The 15057-nt window shown below is 46.9% G+C and overlaps 1 protein-coding gene across 1 annotated transcript in view; it reads left to right on the top strand.

Annotated features, from left to right (window-relative positions):
- Positions 1–15057, top strand: part of PDS5B (PDS5 cohesin associated factor B) — a 316943-nt gene that overhangs the window by 237948 nt on the left and 63938 nt on the right. The window contains exons 23-26 of the mRNA XM_075337338.1: positions 874–1010; positions 10609–10732; positions 11069–11273; positions 13293–13407. Of these exons, the coding sequence (XP_075193453.1) occupies positions 874–1010; positions 10609–10732; positions 11069–11273; positions 13293–13407 (581 nt within the window). The remainder of the gene's footprint in view (positions 1–873; positions 1011–10608; positions 10733–11068; positions 11274–13292; positions 13408–15057) is intronic.

Below are 15057 nucleotides of genomic sequence, written 5' to 3'. Positions count from 1 at the left end.
GATTAATTGATTTTATATTTTGATAGATCGGGCGTTTCTGAACACGGCGATACCAAATGTGTGTGTATTTTTTATTTTTTTAACCCTTTAATTTTCAATGGGGCGAATGGGGGGTGATTTGAACTTTTAGGTTTTTTGGTTTTTTTAAAACTTTTTTTTAACTTTTTTTTTTTATTTTACTAGTCCCCCTAGGGGGCTATTGCGATCAGCAATCCGATCGCTCTGCAGTATCTGCTGATCACAGCTACAAGGCTGTAAACAGCAGATACGCTCTCTCTCTTTTGCTGTGCCGCTGGCACAGCGAAAGTGAAAGCAAGTCAGGTGTAGTACAGGAGTCATCACATGACCCTGTGCTACCATGACAACTATTGGAAGTCACGTGATCGCGTCACGTGACTTCCGGTATCGGGCGGTAAGGAAATGTTTACCGCGATCGCGCTTATAATGGCGCTGTCACATATTGACAGCGCCATATAAGGGGTTAAACGGCACGAACAGATAACGACTCTGCTCGTGCCTAGCAGGCACACATCTCAGCTGTGAAAATCAGCTGAGATGTGTGCCGATCGCAGCATGATGCTGCCGGCAGACCGCGGGCAGTAACATTATGACATTTAGGACGTAATTTTACTGCCTGCGGTCGTTAAGGGGTTAATAATAAAGGCCTTCATTTATAACTTGTATTTTGTGGTTACTTGGGTTATCTTTGTCTAATATTTTTAAATTTGTTTGGTGATCTAAAATATTTAAGTGTGACAAACATGAAAAAGAATAAGAAATCAGGCAAAGGGCAAACACTTTTTGACACCACTGTGTAGGAGTATATATATTCTGAAAACAATATCAGATTTATATTTTCTTCATTTTATCTAGATTCAGGGAATTAAGATGATGGTGCGCTGGTTATTGGGGATGAAAAATAACCTTAGTAAATCTGGGACCTCCACATTGCGGCTTTTAACAGCAATTCTACATACTGACGGAGATCTGACAGAACATGGAAAGTTGAGGTAAATGTTCACAAGTTAGTACATTATTGTGAGAATTTATGAAAAAGCACAAATTCAAAGTGTGACGCCCCAGGCCTGAGGGGTACTCTGTCCCGGGCTTGTAGTGCGCAGTGGGGTTAGTCGTGGTTGCGGCCCGGTACCGTGCCCCTTGGGGTGCCATCCCTCAGAAAAGAAAGGGGTTTTTTTCGTAAAAGAAAAGGGGAAAATAAAAGAAAATAATAAGAGTTCTCGACTACGCCACTTGCGGTTTGCGGCCAGGTTATTTGGGGCCGCCGCTGCAGGTTTCTGCTGGTGGAGTGATGCAGCCTGGATGTTTGTAGCCCTCCACAAGCAGGGACAGGCCCCAGCAGTGAATGATGGGGATTGTAGTGGGGAACCGTCTGTGTGAGTGCACGGGATGATCAAGAACACAGTCCACAGCAGTATTGCAGTTTCCACTTGCCTTTACTTTATAGTAGTACTTGAACCCACGGGTGCCGGTTCCAGGTGTTCCCGCTCCCCTGTTCTCCATGCCAGCTGTGACCTTGGTTAGCTATCCTCCATGCACACTCGTTTGTGGTTGGACTCCCGTGGCCTAAAGCAACTTGGAGGTCCCTTTTCTTTAGCCTTGGCCCTAATGCAGGCAGCCTGGACTATTTAAGGGGTTCAGTCCCCAGTCCCCTCTTTACTGCTTGTGCTTCGGGCTTGTTTGTTTGGCGATGGACCCTGGAGATCTTCTCGCCCGGCAGAGTTAACAGTTGACTATAAAGTGTCCCACTGTACTATGGTCTGCACCCCGCCTTGTGCAGAGTCCTGTGAGCCTTGGTTCCAGACTTCCACAGGCCTCCCGTGGTTCCTGGAGTTTCTGCACTTCCACAGGTAACCCACGGTGCCTGGAGTCCTGGTTCCGTACTCCACAGTCCCTCACTCCTTTTACAGCACTCCGGGGGTTCTTCAGGTCAGTTTCTGTACTTTCCACTTTCTACTCCTTCACTCCTCTCCTCTGACTTTAAATTAATTCTACTCCCTCACTAAAAACACACAGACTAATCCCTCCCACAAGCTTCCAACTGACCACTCGCCCATCCCCCTCCCTGAGTCTCTCCCTACAGGTTGGGTGGTTACCATCCAATCAGTGCCCTCCCCTTTTACCTGTTACTAGGCAGTCTCCCAGTCTGGTGTTGGGGTTATGTATGTGGCCTGAAGATGCTGCTGCTGTACTTGCTGGCACGGGTATTCCGGGGTTTGGGTTTTCCACGGGTTACATTTTTGGCACCTGGTACTGCAGGGGTGCTACAAAAGCAATAGTAAAATGAATGAATAAAACCTTTCACTTTTTTTTTTTTTTTCCTGTGATAACTTATGTATTATGTCATAATTATTTTTTTTTCTTTTATACCGTAAATTTCTTAAAGGGGTTTTCCGAGAAATGTTATAAAACAAATTAAATAACATCTAATAACACCTAATTTTTTTTATTTTTTTTCTAAATACCTTTTAGTTAGCAAAAAGGAATATTTTATCTAGTGCATGCTGTCAAAAGTGGAGTGGACGAAAGGAGACCCTAAGCCCCTTTCTTTAGCTGACTGACAATGAATATTGTCAGCCTGACAGTTTGTGCACAGCAGGGAGCACTTGCCATGTTTAAAATCCTGACAGTGCACTAGATAAAGCTTAACTTTTTACTAAGTAAGGGTGTTTATATTTACATTTCTCAGAGCACCCATTTTATAAATTAATAATATTAACCCTTCCCCGCCATATATGTGTATTTATGTCCTGAGAAAGGGCTTTTCCGGTGGAAGGCGGCTCAGGAGCGGTAGACCCCGGCTATATTATATAGCTGGGATCAGTCTCTAACAGCAGGAGCTGGTGTCTTGTTCCAGATGTGGCTTTTTAAAATTATTTTTATTGCAAGTTATTAATAATACATTACATATGATACAATAAAGATATTTTAATATCCAGTGTTCAGACTGGAAAATAATATTGTCACATTCACTTACCGTATTTTTCGGACCATAAGACGCACTTTTTTCCCCCCAAATGTTGGGGGTGCGTCTTATGGTCTGACTGTGGCTGCGGGGAATGAGGTGCTGCGGTGGAGCGAGTCATCGGGGGCACGAGCAGGCTGTAGCAGCCTGCCGTGACCACGTGGGCCCGCTCATTTAATATGCACGCCCATCCTCCCGCTCATCTCTCAGCGATGAAGTCGGCGCTGACAGGTGGGCGGGGTGATAGGGAATAAACAGCCGGCCCGCATGATCACCCCTGGCAACTGCAGCCTGGAGTGATCATGTGCGGCTGTATTCACTGCCCCCCGAACATCATCATCAGTGCGGGGGGCAGGAATCTGTACACATTACTCACCGTTCCCCTGCAGCACCGCGGTCTCCTGTCTGTGCCGCTCAGCTGACTTGTGACTAGCGGCGCGCACAGGGATGACGTCATCGCTGTGCGCACGTGTCCACACGCAGCCGCCGGCACAGACCACCGGAGGACATCGCGATGCCGCAGGAGGACGGCTGCATTCAGTGTCGCTGCCGCTGACATAGACGGTAAGAGGAGCGGTGCTGCAGGGAGTGAGGTGAGGTGAGTATGAACGTTTATTTTTTTATCTGCCACAGGATGCAGCCATACACCAGGATGGTGGGGGTATAAGATCAGGATAGGGGTTTATTATGAGCAGCATGGGGAGTATATGAGCAGGATGAGGGTATATAGCAGGCTGGGGAGTATATGAGCAGCATGGGCAGTATATGAGCAGCATGGGCAGTATATGAGCAGGATGAGGGTATATAGCAGGCTGGGGAGTATATGAGCAGCATGGGCAGTATATGAGCAGCATGGGCAGTATATGAGCAGGATGAGGGTATATAGCAGGCTGGGGAGTATATGAGCTGCATGGGGGTATATAGCAGGCTGGGGAGTATATGAGCTGCATGGAGAGTATATGAGCAGGATGAGGGTATATAGCAGGCTGGGGAGTATATGAGCTGCATGGAGAGTATATGAGCAGGATGAGGGTATATAGCAGCATGGGGAGTATATGAGCAGGCTGGGGAGTATATGAGCAGGATAGGGGTATATTATGAGCAGCATGTGGTGTATATTGCAGGCTGGGGAGTATATGAGGAGGATGAGGGTATATAGCAGGCTGGGGAGTATATGAGCAGGCCGGGGAGTATATGAGCAGCATGGGGAGTATATGAGCAGCATGGGGAGTATATGAGCAGGACATTACCCCATAATAGTGTCAGCAGCAGATCCTCGCCCCATATGTGTGTCATGACCACATTTTCTGCTTAAAATTTTATTTTCCTATTTTCCTCCTCTAAAACCAGGGTGCGTCTTATGGTCAGGTGCGTCTTATAGTCCGAAAAATACGGTAATTGAAAATAAAGTAGGAACAACAGGATATCTTTGCCAGGTGGGGAGGAATTTCCCGTGTATTTCTTTTTACTTTTCTCCTTTCTGTGATTCTATTTGTGCATTAATCTGGAGTTTACCCAAGTTGTTTTTTTTAGATCCTCTAGAATATACCATGAGGACATGACAAAGGGTGCTAGAATTTTTTTTTTCCCTCCAGTGTATAGAATTTTATAATTGTTTCCATTGCAATAAAAATTTGCCCACTTGTTTCTTTATTTTTTCAGCAACTCTGAAACACTTTGAATGTCCATATTGCATTTCCAATGGGTTATGGCTCCATGTACACACTGCGGTTTTTGCTGCAGTTTGTTGCCCAAAACTGCAAGTCTTTCCTCCTCCCCCCCCCCCTTAGCAAAGTCTTCTAAGAATTCAGAAATGCTATATGCATATTGCTGCTTTTTTGCCTGCAGTTTTGAAAACACACCGCATGGGACAAACACACATGTGTTTTACTTGTTGCGTTTCCTGGCACAAGGTGCCTTTTTCTGCCAGGAGATGCAATTTTGTTAACAAATAAACTGCACAGTGCGACTATAGCAATCTGTTCCGGAAAAGTGAGAGTAAGGCCATGTGCGCAGCTGCAGTTTGCCGCGGATTTGCTGCAGAAAATGTGTCTAACATTTCTGCAGTCATTCCCCAGCAAAACCTATGGGTATAAAAAACATGCTGTGCGCACACTGCGTTTTTTTATACCCACGGATTTACCGCTGCAGAATTAATGAGCATGTCACTTCTTTTCCTCGGGTACCTGCAGTTTTTGCCATAGATAATGGTAAAATCCGCAGGGACCAGCCTGCGGCAAATCCGCACCAAACCGTGGCAAAACCGCATGCAGATTTCGGTGCATTTTTTTTACCGCAGGTGCGAGATTTTTTCAGAGGGTTCGGATTTTCCTTAAGAAAAAGTCAAAGTCAATTTCTAGTGCTCACATCGCCTTAAAGGTTCTAGCCAATGTTTGAGGATTAATCTTTTAGCAATAATGCTAATGTGCACAAGAGTTTAGGGGGCTTTTAGATTAGTTTGATTCAGTATCCACCTCGCTCCAGAAAAGAGATGGTCAACTGAGGGGATAAGAAGATATTCAAATTCCAGAGTGTGTCGGTTCTATATATCCATAGAAAGAGGAGGTATTGGGGTACAACCAAAGACCATGTTCTAAATCTGATTCTGGTACACTACATATGGGGCAAGCTATTAATCTTACAGTGAGGATCCTTTTTTTTTTTTTTGGCAAGTTTAAATGCAAAAATTGCACCACGAGTGCTCTTAAAGTGTCTCCTGCCACAATTTGTTTACAGATGTGGCTTTTATTTATTTTAAATGTCGTGAATCTTTGACCGAGACATTAAAGTGAAACGTGTCGGGGCCTGCACTCTCCGTCTCCCATTGGCCCCCGGTAACGAGATAGCCGGGGGACCGGTCTGCTGCAGTCCCTTGTCGCTGTCATCACTGTGTTGTGAAGTCATAGGCTGAGCTCCTTAGGAAGGCAGTGTTCCTCAACTCAAGTCCTCAAGGCCCACCAACAGTGCTTGTTTTCAGGATTTCCTTAGCAATGCACAGGCGTTGCAATAATCATCTGTGCAATACTAAGGAAATTCTGAAAACATGAACAGTTGGTGGGTATTGAGGACTGGAGTTGAGGAAAGGCCCTGTCACACACAGAGATAAATCTGCGGCAGATTTGTGGTTGCAGTGAAATTGTGGACAATCAGTGCCAGGTTTGTGGCTGTGTACAAATGGAACAATATGTCCATGATTTCACTGCAACCACAGATCTGCCAAAGATTTATCTCTGTGTGTGACTGGGCCTTAACCCTGCCCTAAGGGGACTAAGAAAAAAATGTGAGTATAATTTCATTTTAAACATATAGCAGTTCATATCAACTTAAAAATTAAGCAAATAAACATATCTGATATTACTGCATGTGTAAAGTCCTATCTCTTAAACTGTGAAATTAATCAGATCAGTAAACTTAGTATATAGAAAAAAAACTCCTCAGAGTTGAGCTTTTTCTGGCCTGCCTAAAAAAAATAAAATAAAAATGTAATAAACAATCCAAGCATTGTATGTAAACAAAGCTGGTATCAATAAACATGTCATTTCACCACTAATAAAAAAAATAAAAGCCCTCACTTTGCCCTTAGGCTTCTTTCACACGTCAGTGAAAGACGTTTTTTTACTGATGTGTTAAAAACGCATAGGTCCCTCCGTGTGCCGTGATTTCACGGCACATTTTCAATGTGTTATCCGTAATCCGTGATAGCACATGGAAATCGGGGACTCCAAACTCACCTGTCCACGCTCCTGCTCTCCGTGGTGCTGAATCTCCGGCTCTGCTGTGTCCGGCTGCAGTGAATATTCATGACCATAATTAGCCGGCTTGGAACCAGCAGCGGCCGGAGACAGCATCGCTGGAGAAGGTAGGTATAAAAATAATTTTATTTCAAAGATACGTTTTTTTTTCCTGGTACGTGTTACACGGATCACACCACTGTGTGATCCATGTGACATTAGTGATGCCAGAAAAAAAACGGACATGTATCCGTGCGGAAATACGGACACGCGTGTGCACCGCACAGAAACTCAGTCAGTGAAAAATCACTGATATGTGCGCAGACACATTGATTTTAATGGGTCTGTGTATGTCCGCAATTCTGGTACGTATAAAAACTGCAACATAAGTACCAGAATCACTGATGCTTGAAGGGGGCCTTATCAACAGAGAATAGCACCTTTTTTCTTCAAAAATAGTCTAGTATCGCTGTAATCAGACGGACCTGGACAATCTTTCTTTCCAGAATTTTACGGCACAATGAATGTGGTAGAAATAAAACACTGCATTTTTTTTTTTTTACATAATGTTTTGACATTTTTTTCCCCCCATGTTTTATTATATTATATGCTAAACTAAAGGGTGCTTTTCAAAACTAAAGTGTCTCCTGTGTAAAAAAACAACAAAAAAACACACGTCGGTCAACACAAATATTGTGAGAAGGCAAGGAAAACAATCAAAGTGCAAAAAAAAAATAAAAATTGTATAATTCTTAAAAAGCTAAATTTATTTTTCTAGCAACAAGGTTCTGCAGTCTATTGGCCAGTGCTAAGTAGCAATGAGAGGAATCGTTACTCTCTCCTGCTGAGATTCCAGTTTTTGCTGACAGGCTGCAGTGGTGACAAAACTGGCGTCAACGCTGCAGAAAATCATTTACCGTACACAATTGAGTATAATCCGAGGCCCCTAATTTTACCACCAAAAACTGGGAAAACCTATTCACTCTAGTATAAGCCTAGGGTGGGAAATGCAGCAGCTACTGGTAAATTTCAAAAATAAAAATAGATACCAATAAATTGTAATGTGTCCCATCCTTGTCCACCCTTGTAGTAATGTCCCCATCCTTGCTTGCCCCCTAGTTGTAATGTCCCCTTCCTTGCTTGCCCCCTAGTTGTAATGTCCCCATCCTTGCTTGCCCCCTAGTTGTAATGTCCCCATCCTTGCTTGCCCCCTAGTTGTAATGTCCCCATCCTTGCTTGCCCCCTAGTTGTAATGTCCCCATCCTTGCTTGCCCCCTAGTTGTAATGTCCCCTTCCTTGCTTGCCCCCTAGTTGTAATGTCCCCATCCTTGCTTGCCCCCTAGTTGTAATGTCCCCATCCTTGCTTGCCCCCTAGTTGTAATGTCCCCATCCTTGCTTGCCCCCTAGTTGTAATGTCCCCATCCTTGCTTGCCCCCTAGTTGTAATGTCCCCTTCCTTGCTTGACCCCTAGTTGTAATGTCTCCATCCTTGCTTGACCCCTAGTTGTAATGTCCCCTTCCTTGCTTGACCCCTAGTTGTAATGTCCCCTTCCTTGCTTGCCCCCTAGTTGTAATGTCCCCATCCTTGCTTGCCCCCTAGTTGTAATGTCCCCATCCTTGCTTGCCCCCTAGTTGTAATGTCCCCATCCTTGCTTGCCCCCTAGTTGTAATGTCCCCATCCTTGCTTGCCGCTTTGTAAGCCCCATGCTTTAGTAATGTCCCCATTCCGGTTCCTTGCTTGTCATCTATTATGCCGTTGTTCACATATAAAGAAAAAAATTATTCTCACCTGACCTCCATTCCTGCAGTGTCATTTTACCTGTGCTTGCTGACTGCAGACACACAAACCGAAGCCCCCCCCCGCCCCCCGTGATTGCTGCGTGTGCACAGAGCCGTTGTTGCCGTCTGCCATCATCGCCTTACTTCAGTTCAATGCTTTGCGGCCGCAAAGTAATTAACTGCAGTAAAGCGCTGACGGCAGGGTAGATGCTAGAATGTATGGGCTCCTTCCTGGTATGACGCGGCGGCCTCATGCAGCGATCACGGAGGGGGGGGGGGTCTGTGTGCCTGTGGACAGGAAGAAGCAGGTAAGGGACACCGCAAAAACAGAGGATAGGTGAGAATTTATTTATTTACCGTATTTTTCGCTTTAGAAGACGCACTTTTCCTCCCCAAATTTTGGGAGGAAAATGGGGGGTGCGTCTTATAAAGCGGTAGCGGGGGGGGGGGGGTTCCTGTCTGAGGCGATCGGGCGGGTGCCTGTGGCTGCATGCAAGCGGCCGGCTACCTGTACTTGCATGCAGCGGCAGCCGGGTACCCGTGGCTGTGTACGGGCGGCAGCGGGTGCTGTGTGGGGTCGGCAGCCAGGTACCTGTGCTTGCATGCGGTGGCAGACGGGTACCCATGGCTGTGTGCGGGCGGCAGCCGGGTGCTGTGTGCGAGCGGCAGTCGGGTGCCCGTGCAGGTACCCGGCTGCCGCCCTCACACAGTCACCCATCTGCCGCCCGCACACAGCCATGGGTACCCGGCTGCCACCGCACGCAAGCACAGGTACCCGGCGGCTTGTACGCAGAGTGGGCGGGCAGCCTGCTGGCTGCCACTCTGTGCATGCGGGGCGGGCGGCTGTGCAGCTTACCAGTTGTCCGCGGTCCCACTTTCAAATGATGGCGCCGGTGGAGCTCTTGGATGAGAGCTCCATCTGCGCACGCGCTGCTCCGGGCGCCATTACTTGAATCGGGACCGCGGACACACTCCACCACTGAGCCGTCGCCGCCGCTCCCACCACTGAGCCGCCGCCGCTGCCACCACTGAACCGGGACCGCGGACACACGCCACCACTGAGCAGTCCCTGCCGCTGCCACCACTGAGCAGTTGCCGCCGCTCCCACCACTGAGCCGCCGCTGCCACCACTGAACCGGGACCGCGGACACACGCCACCACTGAGCAGTCCCTGCCGCTGCCACCACTGAGCAGTTGCCGCCGCTGCCACCACTGAACCGGGACCGCGGACACACGCCACCACTGAGCAGTCCCTGCCGCTGCCACCACTGAGCAGTTACCGCCGCTCCCACCACTGAGCCGTCGCCGCCACTCCCACCACTGAGCCGTCGCCGCCGCTGCCACCACTGAACCGGGACCGCGGACACACTCCACCACTGAGCAGTCCCTGCCACCACTGAGCAGTCGCCGCTGCCACCACTGAACCGGGACCGTGGACACTCACTGCACCGGCCTGCTGCACGGCTCACACGCCACGGCTGCTGCCGCCACCACGAACCCCACGGATCCTGCCACCGCGCCTGCAACCACGGACGCCACGGCACCTGCAACCACGGACCCCGCTGCCACTGACCTGCCGCGCCTGCCAGCACAACCTGTGCCTCCTGTGACCCCGCTTCACCACCACTGCTGCCCCCCTCCGGTAAGAGAACACCGGAGTATAAGACGGACCCCATTTTTCTTTTTTTTACCTTTTTTTATGTCTAAGTTTGGGGTGCGTCTTATATTCCGGTGCATCTTATAAAGCGAAAAATACGGTATTTTTTTTTTAAACCTCACTCGAGTAGAAGCTGCGGGGGGCGTTTTTGGCATACAAAAATGGGCTGAAAGTCTGCTCATGCTTGAGTATATATGGTAGTGTAGACGGTACAAGCCGCTGAGCCGTGTGATTGCGTGTAGCAGCGCTGTGCTCTGCAGTTGTGACGTCACCGCTCCATCATGCTGGCAAGGACGAGCGGCAGCAGAGCGGTAGCTGTATGTCCGGGGAGGGGCGATTAACAGCTCCTCTTATTATTTTGATTTAGCACTGACCGATTGGCTAAAAATTCACTTTTATTAGCATGCTTTCAGTAAAATTACTTTATTTCAATTACTGTTAATATTGTATCCCCCACAGTAAACCGGACATGTCACGGCTGCGGCTGGCGGCTGCCTCTGCCATTGTGAAGCTTGCACAGGAGCCATGTTACCATGAAATCATCACCCTGGAGCAGTATCAGCTCTGCGCACTTGTGGTCAATGTAAGGATTTATTAATGAAGCTACAAGAACTATAAAGTTCCTTCTTATATAAGACTGTTAATGTCATGGCTTTCCATTCTTACCAGGCCATGACCACCATTGGCCATTATGAATGCTCCCCCATTGGTTTATTATTAGGTTGTTCTGGCATTTTTACAGTGGACTCACGCCTATGGGGTCTGAGCAGTCTCTTCACCCTCCCTTCTGCGTGACTGCTGCTCATGTATATAAAATGTCTATATGGCACCTTTTCATTGTACAAGGTCATGAATCTGCTTTCTAGTTATATATAATATACATTATTCCTATTATTGTGCTTTTTCCTGGTTGTCTTAGGATGAGTGTTATCAAGTAAGACAGCTGTTTGCACAAAAACTGCACAAAGGTTTGGCTAGACTGAGGCTTCCACTTGAATATATGGCAATTTGTGCCCTTTGCGCAAAAGATCCCGTGAAAGAAAGGAGGGCACATGCCAGGCAGTGTCTGGTGAAGAACATTAACGTAAGGAGAGAGTATCTGAAGCAGCACGCTGCCGTCAGCGGTGAGTAACCCTACAGCGCGTCCTGCGCAGCCTCGTCTGTGAGCGGTTCTGTGTGTCATCTGGAGCAGTCACATTTCTGTTCATTTTACTCCCACCAAATATTAAAGTGTTCACGTATTATTGTGAAAAGCAATCTAAAGAGTCTCTACATATTATCATGTCTCCTATTAAGTGTCTCATTAATTGAACTTTGTGGCCTGGATGAAGAGGTTGAATCAGAGAAGAAACAATGGTTCTCTTGTTTCTTCAGGAACAACTGTAGTCCATGAGCTGAGCTTTGCAGAGTTAAAATGGCACACACATCGCAGAGCTGGGGGCGAACACCACTCCTTATCTTACATAATATAATTAGATATATAGCGATAGATGATGATAATATAAATATATATATATGCGCCAGCAGAGGATGTATGGACTTGACATCTTCTCCAGTTCAGTGGGCACAAAAGTAAAAAGGTTTGTTGTTTTTTTTTTATATTTTTATTTTTTTCCTAATAACATAAGCTTGATGGCCTTTTGTTCCTAGTTAATAAGATACTGAAATGCTGGTCATTTGGTCTTGTAGCGGTAATCACTGCGCTGAGCCAGCACTGATTTCCGCACATGTTTGCTAACAGGCGCGGGTGGATTTGCGATCCACTCGTGCCTGCTTGCCACTTAGATCGCTCTGTCAAATACTGACAGCACGATTTAAATGGCCACAGCGGGGATCACACTGTTCCCCCACCACCATCAGTGGCCCTGTGACGTGATCACGGGGAGCCAGTGGTTTTCGTGATAGCTCGGGATCATGTGACGACCCCACACTGCCATGATGTACTTCTTGTAAGAGCCAACAGAGCGCCGGCACTAACAGGAACGCTGCATTTTTGCTGATCACAGCTGTGCAGCTCAGATCAACAGAAATGAATAAGCAATCCAACTGCTGATCCATAAAGTTTCCTAGGGGGAATAGTAAAATAAAAACAAAATGTTAAATAAAACAAAATAAAACTGGAGAGAACTGGTTAAAAAAAAATTTTTTTATTCATTTTACTAATGCCCTTTGAGTTTATGGCTTCATTGTACAATCGCTTCTGCTGTTCAGAGCAGTGCTTCAGCGTCCATCTGAACAGCAGGAATGCTGATCTCCTGTGAGTGCCGCCATTCACAGGGAACTTTGTCATGACAATCCATCGGCTCTGTGTGATCGCTTCACGGGGCTGCCGATGGCGGCGGGGAATGGTGTGCACCCCATCAAAGAATTTGCCAGCTCAATCTAACTAGTTAACACGTGCTGGTGGATCTCCGATCCACCCACGCCTGTTAGCTGATCAGGTCCGCCAACATGTATGGAAAGATATGAGGTTACATCAAGGTCAGGGACACGACCAAGGACGTACCAGTATGTCCTTGGTCGTGAAGGGGTTAAAGGAATCTGTGAGCAGGTTTTTGCTATGTAATATAGCATCAGCATGATGGAGTGACAGATACCCTGATTCCAGCAATGTCACAGGGTTTACTGTGTGCAGCAGATGCAATAGTCAGTTTTCTCTGCTGTAGATCTAGCAGAGCACAGAATGCTGAGCTGTGTAAATCCCAGCACACACCACTGATTGGCAGCTTTCATTGTATACTGACAGGCCAGTGGGGGCAGGGTTGGACCAGGAAGCACGAGGCAGCTTGTCCTGTAGTTCTAATCTCCTAAACTGATTTTATTGAAATGTCAACACACAGCCCAGTAAGTGACACATTGCTGTAATCAGAGTCTCTGCCCCTACATCATCCTGCTCTCAAATTATATAGCAAATGCATGCTGACACATTCCTTTTAAAAATATATATTTTGGAAACCCTTTAGGTTGAAAATGTTAAATTCTATAAAGATGGCTGATAATGTTTGTACCTGATATAATATAAGAATGGGTGACCTGCATGACCGTGGGACTCGCTGCTACATTTATATACTTTCCTCCTATTACATTAAACGCTTTGTTTAAAGCAATGTGCGGTTTTCTTACCATACAATTACTCTCCCCAGAAAAGCTGCTGTCTCTGCTGCCAGAATATGTTGTGCCGTACACCATTCATCTTCTTGCGCATGATCCGGACTACGTGAAAATCCAAGATATAGAGCAACTGAAGGATATTAAAGAGTGAGTCTGCGATCAATATTCACATGGCAGCTAAGAGCTGTAGCAATTGAAAAGATCAAACTAACTCTAGCACAAATGGATCACTTCAGATTCTTTTTTTTTTTTTAGGGGGGGGGGGTGTTGGGCTGTGACAAGTGTTTATATAGTGATTGAGATTACATCTTGGTTTTATTCCTTCATTGTTCAACCCATGGTTTTCAGACTCATAGCAGTATCTGGGCTTCTTCACAGACGTCTGAATGAGCGTTCATACTGATGAACGGCATCGCACTGTGGTATAGCTGACATGGCTCCTTTAATTCAGGCAATTACAATTATGGCTGTAATTAGAGGTCAGCGAATCTGCCAAATTTCTAATTCTGCCGAAAATTCAATTTGTTGAGTGTAATTGCAGGTTAGAAAGTTGACTCAGCATTTATGGCTAAATGCAGTATCACTGGAAATATGAAGCCATATAGGAAAGCGTATTTTTCTTTTTTTATTTTTTATTTTTGTTTTCTGAAGCATGCATGTTTTCATGGGTTTTTATTTTAAAAATGTCACAGTTTTAATGCTGTCTTTTGAGCCAAAGCCAAGTTTAAATCTAGCAGGAGGGAGAGGTATAAATCCATCTTTCTTCATCGTTCCTTATGGGAGACCCAGATCATGGGTGTATAGCTTCTGCCTCCAGAAGACACACAAAGTACTACACTAAAAAGTGTAGCTCCTCCCTCCTAGCATATACACCCCCTGGATAACCAAATATAGCCAGTTCAATGCTTTGTGTTCAGGAGGAACACATCCACATTCATGCATTCTCATCTGATTTTCATTTTAAAGAGTTTGAAGAAAAGCGTGTCCAAGCCTGGACTCCCGGCATGTCCCTTCTCACCCCACTGTGTCGGCGGTGTTGTTAAGGTTGATTTCAAGGCTGGAGCCTTACATGCCGCGCTCCTTCACCATCCCTCGGGCTCTGGCTTGAAGTGGGAGCCAGCACGGTTCTCACTGCTTTGCAGGAGACCGGTCTCCATCCGCAGCCCTTTCAGGACCCTGCCGGACGGAGCACTCATCCCTCAGGGACCTGGCCCTGCGTCTCACAAGCTAAGTATTGAGACGTTATTGTCAGGGGGGTCCCTTGTACTTTAATGTTGGGGAGAGTGTGTTTTGTACCATTTGTGACATTTCCGGCCGGTTCTCCGGTTTTCACCAGAGAACCGCGCCGAGGGTGCCTGAGCGCCGGCCGCATTGTAAAATTTAGGCCCCGGCTTCGGCTGCGGCCTAGTTTCGTTTTCACTGCCCCTGCATGTCAGTCATGCAGAGGGACAGTGCGGCGCCGCCCACCGGCCGTTCAGCTCAGGGGAGGACACTCCTCTCTGAGGAGAGGTTCCCCTCCCCTGTATATCCCCTTGGCCCTCCGGTTCCCGCTCTTGGACTAGGCCCCGCCCCCCCTCCTCACTCCGGCGCCATTTTATCAGCGTTCTCACACTGATCGGCGCTGGCTGCTGCATCTCTGCAATCTGTCTGGGGGTCCAAGCTGTGGAATCCGTAGGGCACACAAAACGGTCTGGTAAGCCACAACCTCTGGTTGTGGACTTTCTTATACACTCTCTGGGGGTCATTCTGAAGGAGTGTATTCTTTACTTGCAGAGCCTCCACCTCAGCAGCATGTCT

The sequence above is a fragment of the Anomaloglossus baeobatrachus genome, chromosome 2 (assembly GCF_048569485.1).
Source record: "Anomaloglossus baeobatrachus isolate aAnoBae1 chromosome 2, aAnoBae1.hap1, whole genome shotgun sequence".
Classification (NCBI taxonomy): Eukaryota; Metazoa; Chordata; class Amphibia; order Anura; family Aromobatidae; genus Anomaloglossus; species Anomaloglossus baeobatrachus.
Note: the sequence above shows the minus strand (reverse complement) of the source record. Positions and strands in the feature narration are given on the sequence as shown.